Source organism: Danio rerio, chromosome 5 (assembly GCF_049306965.1).
Source record: "Danio rerio strain Tuebingen ecotype United States chromosome 5, GRCz12tu, whole genome shotgun sequence".
NCBI lineage: Eukaryota > Metazoa > Chordata > Actinopteri > Cypriniformes > Danionidae > Danio > Danio rerio.
In genome coordinates this window covers 32,897,286-32,909,889 of record NC_133180.1, presented here as the reverse complement: position 1 = coordinate 32,909,889, position 12,604 = coordinate 32,897,286, and the positions used below count along the sequence as shown (strand labels likewise).

At 38.7% G+C, this 12,604-nt stretch overlaps 1 protein-coding gene across 5 annotated transcripts; it reads left to right on the top strand.

Moving 5' to 3' along the window:
* Positions 1–1,119: 1,119 nt before the first annotated feature.
* On the top strand, positions 1,120–12,270 carry myhz1.2 (myosin, heavy polypeptide 1.2, skeletal muscle). 5 transcript variants are annotated; one of them, NM_001161446.1, is made up of 41 exons: positions 1,120–1,152; positions 1,330–1,369; positions 2,326–2,547; positions 2,633–2,776; positions 2,947–3,103; positions 3,200–3,227; positions 3,332–3,446; positions 3,542–3,634; positions 3,730–3,793; positions 3,870–3,968; positions 4,056–4,159; positions 4,239–4,377; positions 4,526–4,644; positions 4,770–4,919; positions 5,002–5,172; positions 5,260–5,560; positions 5,657–5,727; positions 5,875–5,962; positions 6,075–6,192; positions 6,275–6,398; positions 6,498–6,634; positions 6,852–7,107; positions 7,191–7,433; positions 7,527–7,703; positions 7,887–8,032; positions 8,118–8,208; positions 8,297–8,686; positions 8,775–8,901; positions 9,135–9,247; positions 9,335–9,531; positions 9,612–9,795; positions 9,903–10,068; positions 10,148–10,272; positions 10,348–10,656; positions 10,762–10,965; positions 11,071–11,196; positions 11,271–11,441; positions 11,566–11,670; positions 11,747–11,842; positions 11,925–12,056; positions 12,171–12,270. In NM_001161446.1, the coding sequence occupies exons 3-41, from the start codon at positions 2,341–2,343 to the stop codon at positions 12,189–12,191; spliced, it is 5,808 nt and encodes a 1,935-aa protein (NP_001154918.1). In that variant the 5' UTR covers positions 1,120–1,152; positions 1,330–1,369; positions 2,326–2,340; the 3' UTR covers positions 12,192–12,270. The 5 variants fall into 5 exon arrangements, with proteins under 5 accessions (NP_001154918.1, XP_068077428.1, XP_021332010.1 ...); XM_068221327.1 differs by having other exon boundaries at positions 1,122–1,152; positions 1,330–1,364; positions 2,329–2,547; positions 9,135–9,253; XM_021476335.2 differs by having other exon boundaries at positions 1,122–1,152; positions 1,330–1,364; positions 9,135–9,253.
* The last annotated feature ends 334 nt before the right edge of the window (positions 12,271–12,604 follow it).

Genomic DNA, 12,604 nt, shown 5'->3' with positions numbered 1-12,604 from the left:
GCAAAATAAAACAAAATAAACATTTAGAATATGAAATCTAGTCATTTTAACATGAAAGTGAGTCATGAAACATAAAAATGTAGTCATGTTTATAAATCAGCATGCAAATCCAAGCAGGTCTAATTTAGTCTTGTTCCCAAATACACCCAAACAAACTATAATAAAAAAAAGAGTAAAGACTCAAAAAACCATTACATAACTTTTTATCTTACCTCCACTTATCTTACAGATCTATCACTATGAAGACAAGAGAGAAGTAATAATTTAGCATATAAACTAAGCCATCAAAAAGACATTCAACTGTCCCCCGGTCAATGCATGTCTCCAATACTGCAGTCACATAAGTCTTTTTTTACATGTAAGCCGCACCATGACATCTGATCCTTGAACATGCCTGTCAGTGGAATGTAAACTCATCAAGTAAAGCAATAAAATGTAAAATAAATATATAGATAAGTAGAAGAGAGAATGCTATTGATCTGTTATTTAGATTATAGTGACACTTAACCAGTTAATAGAATATACTGTTTGATAAATAAAACAAATCCAAACACAGTGATTTGCCCGTGCCAATGAGAGTTAAATATAAAATACCAAATCATAGCCAATATTTACAGTCTAATAGTTCTCCAATAATTTAATCAATATTTGTAATTTACAACATGTTTAATTTTCCAATCTTTTGCTATGACGCATTGTTTGTTTTACATTAATGGTTTAAATGATGAACATTTTACAAAAGTAAATGTTAAATGGTATTTCATCTTATGTGAGTAATTTTCTAGACATACTGTGATATGCAACAAAATAATTATTAGTTAGTCAAATGTTTGTATGTGTCAGGTTTATACATTTATATCAGGTTAATCTGCAATCTAATTAATGTTCACTTTAAATATGCGCTTCACTATTTCTGTATATTACAAAAACTTTTATTAACAAGTTATTCATGTGTTATTTCCATTTTTGTAATCCTCAATATAGACAGTGCCAAATGGTCCATCTGATCGAATTTTTAACTCCACCTTGACATGCTGTATTTGGCATAAGACACATTTAACTTCTGCATTGCTTGCAAAACAGGTACAGTATAAAGAGCATGAGCTGGACTGGAAACCTCTGCGTTCAGAAGATCAGCCAGGGTTGACTGTGGTGAGTGAAAACTTTCATTTATTTTTCAAGACACACATTTAAAAATAAATCAAATTTAAAAAAGGATGGCATCTTTTTCAATACCTATCAACTGTTTGTAATTTAGTTTACAAATTCTAATTTTTGTAAGAAAAAAAACATAATGTAACATTTAACATTTTGCTTTGTGCATTACAGTGTTGCAGATATTCATCAGAAGCTGTTGGAGCGTGGTAAGGTAAAGATGCAATATTGTATTATAAAATTAAGCAAAGCAAACATTGCATTAGAGCTATGGCCCTGTGTAGGAAAACCTGTGTGTGAATGAATGCTTTAGATTTAGAACGAAAATCCATGCTTCATTCTCTACAGGTTCACTGCCCACATAACAACATTTCTCTCGCCCAAACAATTAACCTTTGCTTGGCCCACATGCCGCAATGAATTATGCTACTGGACCAAGTCTGGCTTCTAGACAAGGGCCAATCAAATTCTAGACAACTGCCAATTTAATAACCTATAACTGTGCCTGAACGGGGCCATTTATGTCTGTGTGTCAAGACTGCTATTAAATTGATAAACCCATAAAGCATTGCACTTTAGGCATGCAATGGGTGTGCTTTTTCTCAAAGCAACCTGATTGGTAGAATTTTTTTCTTTTTTCAAAAATAATTTCAATGTGCGTCAAGGTAGGCCAAACTTATGAGGCCCACATATCAATTTTTAACATCTGGGCCAAATACTACATTTGACATCTGGCCCATGTCTTGTGTGCCACCTTAAAAACAGTGCCACCTCTGCCGAACCCAAGCCATGTTTGGCCAACATACTGGTCTCCAGTGCCAGAGGAATGCCTGTTATGCCAGTTTTATGCTAGATATTTGCCGGAATTCTTTGATACCTGGATGTGCACTACCCTGTAAATTTTAGTTCAAATCCTCATCCTGTACCTGTAACTTACTAAACCAGAAGACCTTATTAGCTTACTCAGTTGTCTTTGATTAGGGTTGAAGCTAAACTTTATAAAGCAGAGGCCCTGCATTACTCTGTCCCCATTATTTGCATAGAGTAGGAAAACATATGACAGTCTGACTTTTTTCTAGAGGCCCTGCATTACTCTGTCCCCATTATTTGCATAGAGTAGGAAAACATATGACAGTCTGACTTTTTTTTCTAATTGTCATTTACTTTTAGAAGTAAGCCGCCACCATGAGTACGGACGCGGAGATGGCCGTTTATGGCAAGGCTGCCATTTACCTCCGTAAGCCTGAGAAGGAGAGAATTGAAGCTCAGAACAAACCTTTTGATGCCAAAACCGCTTGTTACGTGGTTGATGACAAAGAGCTGTACGTCAAGGGAACAATCAAGAGCAGAGACGGTGGCAAAGTCACCGTTATTACACTTGACACTAAGGAGGTGAATTTTTACATTTCATAAAGATTAAATTAATTACAATTATACAGTCTTAATGAATAGATTATTGACTAGATGACTTTTATAGGAGAGAGTTGCTAAGGAGGATGACGTCCATCCAATGAATCCTCCCAAGTTTGACAAGATTGAGGACATGGCCATGATGACCCATCTCAATGAACCCTCTGTGCTGTATAACCTCAAAGAGCGTTATGCAGCATGGATGATCTACGTAAGCTCTAAAACAACCTAAAGCAGCACTTCCACACATTTACATCTGTATTTTTGCCATTGTTGGAATTTCAAGCCAATTCCATGCATGTTCAATAAGAAAAGGTCTGGAGAGGGTTTTCTTTAATGCCAAAAATATTAGTAATTTGACCATTTCTTTCCTCATTTTAGACCTACTCTGGGCTGTTCTGCGCCACTGTGAACCCCTACAAGTGGCTCCCAGTGTATGACGCAGAAGTGGTTGCTGCCTACAGAGGCAAGAAGCGTATGGAGGCTCCACCCCACATCTTCTCTGTCTCTGACAACGCCTATCAGTTCATGTTGACTGGTGAGATCTCATTTACAAGATCTGAATTACACACAAGTTCACATTCATCATTTTAACAAAACAATTGCTAAAACATTATTACATTTGCATTTACAGACAGAGAGAACCAGTCTGTCCTGATTACGTATGTATCTACTCTAATAGAGATGCTGAGAACAGGTTTATTTTCCTCTGGTGCAACTTCTACATGTCTTATCACCTTCTGTCTTCTTGTCTCTCATAAACCAGTGGAGAATCTGGTGCTGGAAAGACTGTGAACACCAAACGTGTCATTCAGTACTTTGCCACCGTTGCAGTTCAGGGCCCTGAAAAGAAGAAAGAGCAAGCTGCTGGCAAAATGCAGGTATGAGATGAAAAAAAAAATTATATAGAAAATATTCTGAAAGCAGTGTTTAGAAATGAATTAGAAAATTTAAGAAACCTTGGCGTACAACACAGGGCTCTCTTGAGGATCAGATCATTGCTGCCAACCCTCTGCTTGAGGCTTATGGTAATGCCAAGACTGTGAGAAATGACAACTCCTCTCGTTTTGTAAGTCAAATCTTAGTCAGTTGGTTTTTCTATAAACTGGTTTTATTTTGATTCTAATTGTTGTTATTATTAATTTGTTATTATGTTTAAAACAGGGTAAATTCATCAGAATTCATTTCGGCACGTCTGGAAAACTGGCCAGTGCTGACATTGAGACATGTAGGTGGACGTGATTTAATCTGTCTTTGTCTGTCACTCTTCAGATGATTGTGACTCAAGTTGATTCTCTCAACAGATCTGCTGGAGAAATCTAGAGTGACATTCCAGCTTCCAGATGAGAGAGGCTACCACATCTTCTACCAGATGATGACCAACCACAAGCCTGAGCTGATTGGTAGATGCACATATTTTATTCAGTGCATGTTATTGTAAATGTAATATTGTAAAACTGCATAATAAATGTTCTGCTCTTATTTTACAGAAATGACGCTCATCACCACCAACCCCTATGACTTCCCCATGTGCAGTCAGGGTCAGATCACAGTGGCAAGCATTGATGATAAAGAGGAGCTGGTTGCTACTGATGTGAGTCAATGTTTGATTATTGATCTATTCTATGTAGATATGACAAATCGTAGGTCTCATTCTTCTCTGTAATCTCCAGACTGCTATTGACATTCTGGGCTTCAATAATGAAGAGAAAATGGGCATCTACAAGTTCACTGGAGCTGTGCTTCATCATGGTAACATGAAGTTCAAGCAGAAGCAGCGTGAGGAGCAGGCAGAGCCTGATGGCACAGAGGGTGAGACTCAGTTGCACTAATGTGTGTCATCACATATGATGCTTTTGACAGATCATTGTTTGTATTCACAAGCAAAAATGTTTGATTATTCAAGGCAAGAAAAGGAATTATATTTTTAAATGTTTGTATTTAAAAATATGTATTGCAGAGGCTGACAAAATTGGTTACCTTCTGGGTTTGAACTCTGCTGATATGCTGAAGGCTTTGTGCTACCCCAGAGTCAAGGTCGGAAATGAGTTTGTGACCAAAGGACAGACTGTACCACAGGTATGTAGTAATATTTTCAGCATGCTGTTGTCTTTTATTAGAAACTCATCTAACTAGTTATCACTAGATTTATATATATATAAAGCTAACATTCTGATACAACTGTAACTTTGTTCAACTTACAGGTGTACAACTCTGTTAGCGCCTTGTCCAAATCTATCTATGAGAGGATGTTCTTGTGGATGGTCGTTCGTATCAACCAGATGTTGGACACAAAACAACAAAGAAATTTCTTCATTGGTGTGCTGGATATTGCTGGCTTTGAGATCTTTGATGTAAGAAGGATTCTTTCATTTCTTTTTACTGCAAACTGAGTCATATTCAGTAGTCAGTAAATAATCCTGTTTCCTTCTCTAGTTCAACAGCATGGAGCAGCTGTGCATCAACTTCACTAATGAGAAACTGCAACAGTTTTTCAACCACCACATGTTTGTGCTGGAACAAGAGGAGTACAAGAAGGAGGGCATTGTTTGGGAGTTCATTGACTTCGGCATGGACTTGGCCGCTTGCATTGAGCTCATTGAGAAGGTTTTTACTGGTTTATGTATTTGTTTCCATTGTCTATTCTCAGATTCATTCAATTCTTATTAACAAACAACCTTCTTTTATAAACAGCCCTTAGGTATCTTCTCCATCCTTGAAGAGGAGTGCATGTTCCCCAAGGCTACAGACACTTCCTTCAAGAACAAGCTGTATGATCAGCATCTTGGCAAGTGCAATGCTTTCCAGAAACCAAAGCCTGCCAAAGGCAAGGCTGAGGCCCACTTCTCCCTGGTCCACTATGCTGGAACTGTGGACTACAACATTTCTGGCTGGCTGGACAAGAACAAGGATCCACTGAACGAGTCTGTTGTGCAGCTTTACCAGAAGTCTTCAGTCAAACTGCTGGCTACTCTCTACCCACCTGTTGTTGAGGGTAATTAGGCAACATCAGTTTAACTTTGAGTCAAATTTACAATTGTTACTCTTTCTGTTAATTACAATACATGCTTTTTTCCCATTAAATTAATAGAGACTGGCGGTGGAAAGAAGGGAGGAAAGAAGAAGGGTGGTTCCATGCAGACTGTGTCTTCCCAGTTCAGGGTATTTGTTTTGTTTTTGTTTTGAGACCAAATGTAAACAGTTATCAAAACTGAAATCAATGACATGATTTTGCCTGAAGTTAGACAAACAATACAAAGAAAAATTAAGAATGTGAAAAAAAATCTGAATTTTTTTATGACTAAACAGGAGAACTTGGGCAAGCTCATGACCAACTTGAGGAGCACTCACCCTCACTTTGTGCGTTGTCTGATTCCCAATGAGTCCAAGACTCCAGGTAAATAAATAAAGGGACATATGTGTTGACATGAACACAGCATGTAATGTAATTTTGATTATCATTATAATATAATCTTTACCAAAATCATAGAGTAAACTGTTTCTTATAGGTCTTATGGAGAACTTCCTGGTTATCCACCAGCTGAGGTGTAACGGTGTACTGGAGGGTATCAGAATCTGCAGAAAGGGTTTCCCCAGCAGAATCCTCTATGCTGACTTCAAGCAGAGGTAAATGTGACTTCATAAAAATGTAATTTACTGTAAGAGTCTGTTAATTAAAGGTTATAAACCACTGTCGAATTTTCCACAGATACAAGGTGTTGAATGCCAGTGTTATCCCAGAGGGACAGTTCATTGATAACAAGAAGGCCAGCGAGAAACTCCTGGGATCTATTGATGTTAATCATGATGAGTACAGATTTGGACACACAAAGGTTCATATTTTAACAGCAAGTGAAACATTCAGTAATCATGAGTTTTTAAACAAGCTCACTGTGTATAAATCAATATCCTGTGACATATTCTGAATTCAGGTGTTCTTCAAAGCTGGTCTTCTGGGTACTCTTGAGGAGATGCGTGATGAGAAACTGGCTAGTCTGGTCACAATGACTCAGGCTCTCTGCCGTGCTTACCTGATGAGGAGAGAGTTTGTAAAGATGACGGAGAGGAGGTGAGGGAAAGCATGATAGATACATAACCCTTTAATTCTAATATTTATGTAATTCATTAGGTACAAACCTTGTTAGTGATTTAATTACAAACAACAAATACTCATAACGTATCAATATAAAAATCTGTACATAGCTACAACAACAAAAAAGGTTTCAAAACTATTAAATGATCCTTTAAGCAATAGTTCTAACAATAGTTCTAAATTGTTTCATTAGAGATGCAATTTACACCATCCAGTACAATGTTCGCTCATTCATGAATGTCAAACACTGGCCATGGATGAAGGTTTACTACAAGATTAAGCCTCTGCTGAAGAGTGCTGAGACTGAGAAAGAGCTGGCAACCATGAAAGAGGACTTTGTCAAATGCAAAGAAGATCTTGCCAAGGCTGAAGCTAAAAAGAAGGAGCTGGAAGAGAAGATGGTGGCACTGCTGCAAGAGAAAAATGATCTGCAGCTGGCAGTGGCTTCTGTGAGTATTCTTAATTTAATAAACTCAATCTCATCTTTATTCAAATTGGTTTGCAATAACAGAACAATGTGCTTTCTTAACAGGAATCAGAGAATCTCTCAGATGCTGAGGAAAGATGTGAGGGTCTGATCAAGAGCAAAATCCAGCTTGAGGCTAAACTCAAAGAGACAACTGAGAGACTGGAGGATGAGGAAGAAATCAATGCTGAACTGACAGCCAAGAAGAGGAAACTGGAGGACGAGTGCTCTGAGCTGAAGAAAGACATTGATGACCTGGAGCTCACCTTGGCTAAAGTGGAAAAGGAGAAACATGCCACAGAGAATAAGGTTTTTCTTTTTAGACATAATCTGTCATCTTTTAAATATGCAAATTATAAACAAAAATCTTACTAAACATATTTGATACAAATAATCACACAGGTCAAGAACTTGACAGAGGAAATGGCAGCTCAAGATGAGAGCATTGGTAAGCTTACAAAGGAGAAGAAAGCCCTCCAAGAGGCACATCAGCAGACTCTGGATGATCTCCAGGCTGAGGAGGACAAAGTCAACACCCTGACCAAATCTAAGACAAAGCTTGAGCAGCAAGTTGATGATGTAAGTTGTCATCATTAAAATGTTATTTTAATATTTTTTCATACCACAAGAAGAATGGTACGATATAAATATTAAAATATAAATGCATTAGAATGTATGGCTTATAATGTTAACCTGAATCATAAAAATATGATAACAATTAATGCACTTAATAATGTCATGTCAACTTTACAAATAACTTAGCTGGAAGGTTCCCTTGAGCAAGAGAAGAAGCTCCGTATGGACCTGGAGAGAGCCAAGAGAAAGCTTGAAGGAGACTTGAAATTGGCACAAGAGTCCATCATGGACCTGGAGAATGACAAGCAGCAGTCTGAGGAAAAGCTGAAGAAGTAGGGATTCTTTGTAAATTCTATATTAGAGTGATTGTTAATTTGGTTTTAAATCATACATAATATTTTCCCATTTTACACACAGGAAAGACTTTGAAACAAGCCAGCTCCTCAGCAAGATTGAAGATGAACAATCTTTGGGTGCTCAGCTCCAGAAGAAGATCAAGGAGCTTCAGGTTTTTATTTAATTACATTTATAAAAAAAAAAAAAAGGCAAAGCTAAAACAAAATCTAACATGGCTTTATTATTGTCTGAATCCATAGGCTCGCATTGAGGAACTGGAGGAAGAGATTGAGGCTGAGCGTGCTGCTCGTGCCAAGGTTGAGAAGCAGAGAGCCGATCTCTCCAGGGAACTTGAGGAGATCAGTGAGAGGCTTGAGGAGGCTGGAGGAGCCACTGCTGCTCAAATCGAGATGAATAAGAAGCGTGAAGCTGAATTCCAGAAGCTGCGTCGTGATCTTGAAGAGTCCACCCTTCAGCATGAAGCTACTGCTGCTGCCCTGCGCAAGAAGCAGGCAGACAGTGTGGCCGAGCTGGGAGAGCAAATCGACAACCTCCAGCGTGTCAAGCAGAAGCTTGAGAAAGAGAAGAGTGAATACAAAATGGAGATTGATGATCTCTCCAGCAACATGGAGGCTGTTGCCAAAGCAAAGGTTTGAGAATTGTTCAAGAATTGTAAAATAAGTATATTTTTATTGTTTGGTTAAAATTCATAATAATCAAATGACTTTGTTTTTACAGGCCAATCTAGAGAAGATGTGCCGCACACTTGAGGACCAACTTAGTGAAATTAAGTCTAAGAATGATGAGAACCTTCGCCAGTTGAATGATCTCAGTGCTCAAAGAGCAAGACTTCAAACTGAAAATGGTAACTTATGATGAAAATGAACAACATCTATTTTACTACAAAGTTTTTTGTCAATGATTAATCAAGAATAAGGATGATTCACCAGTTTGACAAAGTCATATTTCAGCAAATACAATATTAAACAATTCAGAAGTCAACTGATAAAATATAACAAAGGATATGCTTGATATTTGATGATAGAGTTACTTAACCAATCGAAACAACAATATAATATCTCAATAATATCTCAAAAGGTGAGTTTGGCCGTCAGCTTGAGGAGAAGGAAGCTCTGGTTTCTCAGCTCACACGAGGAAAACAGGCTTTCACTCAGCAAATTGAGGAGCTTAAGAGGCAGATTGAAGAGGAGGTTAAGGTAATACAATATAAAATATACATTTATATATCCCACATTTACTATAGAGCCAGGTTAATAGTATGTGACTTTGTCTTCTAGGCTAAGAATGCACTGGCCCATGCTGTACAATCAGCCCGTCATGACTGCGACCTGCTCCGTGAGCAGTTTGAGGAAGAGCAGGAGGCAAAGGCTGAGCTGCAGCGGGGAATGTCAAAGGCCAACAGTGAGGTTGCTCAGTGGAGAACCAAATATGAAACTGATGCCATCCAGCGCACAGAAGAACTTGAAGAATCCAAGTATGAACTTTAAAAGAACTGTGTGGTTTTATTTGGGTGACAGCATGCATTTTTATTGATGATTATGAAATATTTAACAGGAAGAAGCTGGCTCAGCGTCTGCAAGAGGCAGAGGAACAAATTGAGGCAGTGAACTCCAAATGTGCATCTCTGGAGAAGACCAAACAGAGACTCCAGGGTGAAGTGGAGGACCTCATGATTGATGTGGAGAGAGCCAACGCTTTGGCTGCCAACCTTGACAAAAAGCAGAGGAACTTTGACAAGGTAAAATTTGGAGTCATGTTGTGATGTGATGTTCTATTTCAGAAAGTAGTATTAGCTTTCTTCTGGAGAATACAAGTTGAACAAACCTGATATATTCCACCCTAAAGGTCCTGGCAGAATGGAAGCAGAAATATGAGGAAGGTCAGGCAGAGCTGGAAGGTGCCCAGAAAGAAGCTCGTTCACTCAGCACTGAGCTGTTCAAGATGAAGAACTCCTATGAGGAGACTCTGGATCAGCTGGAGACCCTCAAGAGAGAGAACAAGAATCTGCAGCGTAAGAATCAAAAAATAATAAAACCTGATGAATAACCGTCTTTATGATATGATACAGATAATATTTTTTCTTTCTACAGAGGAGATTTCAGATCTGACAGAGCAGATAGGTGAGACTGGTAAGAGCATCCATGAGCTGGAAAAGTCCAAGAAGGCAGTGGAGACTGAGAAGGCAGAGATTCAGACCGCTCTGGAGGAGGCTGAAGTGAGTGGAGATGGAGATTTATATGGCGTTATCTGTAGAACATTTTATACTATAAATTATTTATCTTTGTCATAGGGCACTCTGGAGCATGAGGAGTCCAAGATTCTTCGTGTCCAGCTTGAGCTAAACCAGGTCAAAAGTGAGATCGACAGGAAGCTTGCAGAGAAGGATGAGGAGATAGAGCAGATCAAGAGGAACAGTCAGAGAATTACTGATTCCATGCAGAGCACTCTGGACTCTGAAGTCAGAAGCAGGAATGATGCTCTCAGAATCAAGAAGAAGATGGAGGGAGACCTTAATGAGATGGAGATTCAGCTGAGCCATGCCAATCGCCAGGCTGCTGAGGCTCAGAAACAGCTCAGAAATGTTCAGGCACAACTCAAGGTATGACTTCTCGTCAGCTTTAGGTGCATTCATATGTTTTTCAAATTAAAACTATGTGCTAACACACAGCACTCAAAAAGCTTACTGTAAAGCTGTTATGTTCAGGATGCCCAGCTGCACCTTGATGATGCCGTGAGAGGACAGGAAGACATGAAGGAGCAGGTGGCCATGGTGGAGCGCAGAAATACTCTGATGCAGTCTGAGATTGAAGAGCTGAGAGCTGCTCTGGAGCAGACAGAGAGAGGACGCAAAGTGGCTGAACAAGAGCTGGTGGATGCCAGTGAGCGTGTTGGGCTGCTGCACTCTCAGGTAAAAAAGCATAATGGCTTTGTTTTTGCTTTCTGTTGCGCAATGTCATTAAGATAGTTGAAAGCATTTTTCAATACATTTATCTTGTTGCTTTCCATGTTGTAGAACACAAGTCTTCTGAACACCAAGAAGAAGCTTGAGGCTGACCTTGTTCAGATCCAGAGTGAAGTTGAAGACACTGTACAGGAAGCCAGAAATGCAGAGGACAAGGCCAAGAAGGCCATCACTGATGTGAGCAACAGAACAAAAGTTTCAAAGTGTATTTTAAAAAAAAAGTCTAATGGAGATTTGTGTTCATGTAAAAGGCTGCAATGATGGCAGAGGAGCTGAAGAAGGAGCAGGACACCAGTGCTCACCTTGAGAGGATGAAGAAGAATCTGGAGGTCACAGTTAAGGACCTGCAGCATCGTCTGGATGAGGCTGAGAATCTGGCCATGAAGGGAGGAAAGAAACAACTCCAGAAACTGGAGTCCAGAGTAAGCAGGATTTTATTCTCATGTTAATCATTATCATGTTAATAGTAAATCAGGTTGGAACACTCAGAAATAGTCATAGTCAAAACTTATTTAAGAAAATAGTTTAATAATGTGTTTTATTTAGGTTCGTGAGCTTGAGAGTGAAGTTGAGGCAGAGCAGAGACGTGGAGCTGATGCTGTTAAAGGCGTCCGCAAATATGAAAGGAGAGTCAAGGAGCTCACCTACCAGGTAAAGACATTAGAATAAATCAAGTTTATATTAATTTGCTCATGGTCTAGTCTAATCTCTGCTTTTTATACTGCAGACTGAGGAGGACAAGAAAAACGTCAACAGGCTGCAGGATCTGGTTGATAAGCTTCAGCTGAAGGTCAAGGCTTACAAGAGACAGTCTGAAGAAGCTGTGAGTTCCTCATTTGAGAACTTAAACACCTGTGAACTTTCAAGATGTTCTTTTACTGATACAGTTGTATGTGACTTTGCAGGAGGAACAAGCCAACTCTCACCTGTCAAAGTTGAGGAAGGTGCAGCATGAGCTGGAGGAGGCTGAGGAGCGCGCTGACATTGCTGAGTCCCAGGTCAACAAGCTCAGAGCCAAGAGCCGTGACAGTGGAAAGGTAATTTTCATACTGAAACCTACAAATTAATATTTTTTAAATAATAAAATTTAATTTGTACTGTAATTTGTTAGTTTTATTTATTCAGATGTCTTTATGTATGTCCTTTTTCAGGGAAAAGAGGCAGCTGAGTGAAAAACTTCACATTTATTGTCTCCAACTCCCATTTGTATATGAAAATGTGCTAATGGTCAATAAACCTTACCTTCATCAATTTCTCTTTTGATGTTTTCCTTTAATTTCATCTTTATAGATTTTATTGTGCTATTCTACTATTCACTACATTGTTTACTACTGTTCAAGCTTTCCATGAAATGCTGAAGCCTTCTCAAACCTATTAGAAAATATTCTAAAAAGAAAACAATCAAACTCCTAAAGCACAAACACCATGCTTTTCAAGCTGTGAAGTGTTGAAGTTGTAACATTTTAGGCTGAGTCATTATTTTGTGAACTTCAATACATTTATAAAGACATGGTTTGTACATAGACAAAAACTTGCATTATTATTCAGTTTGTTGACTCAGGTATTTAGCTGTATTTCAAATGTT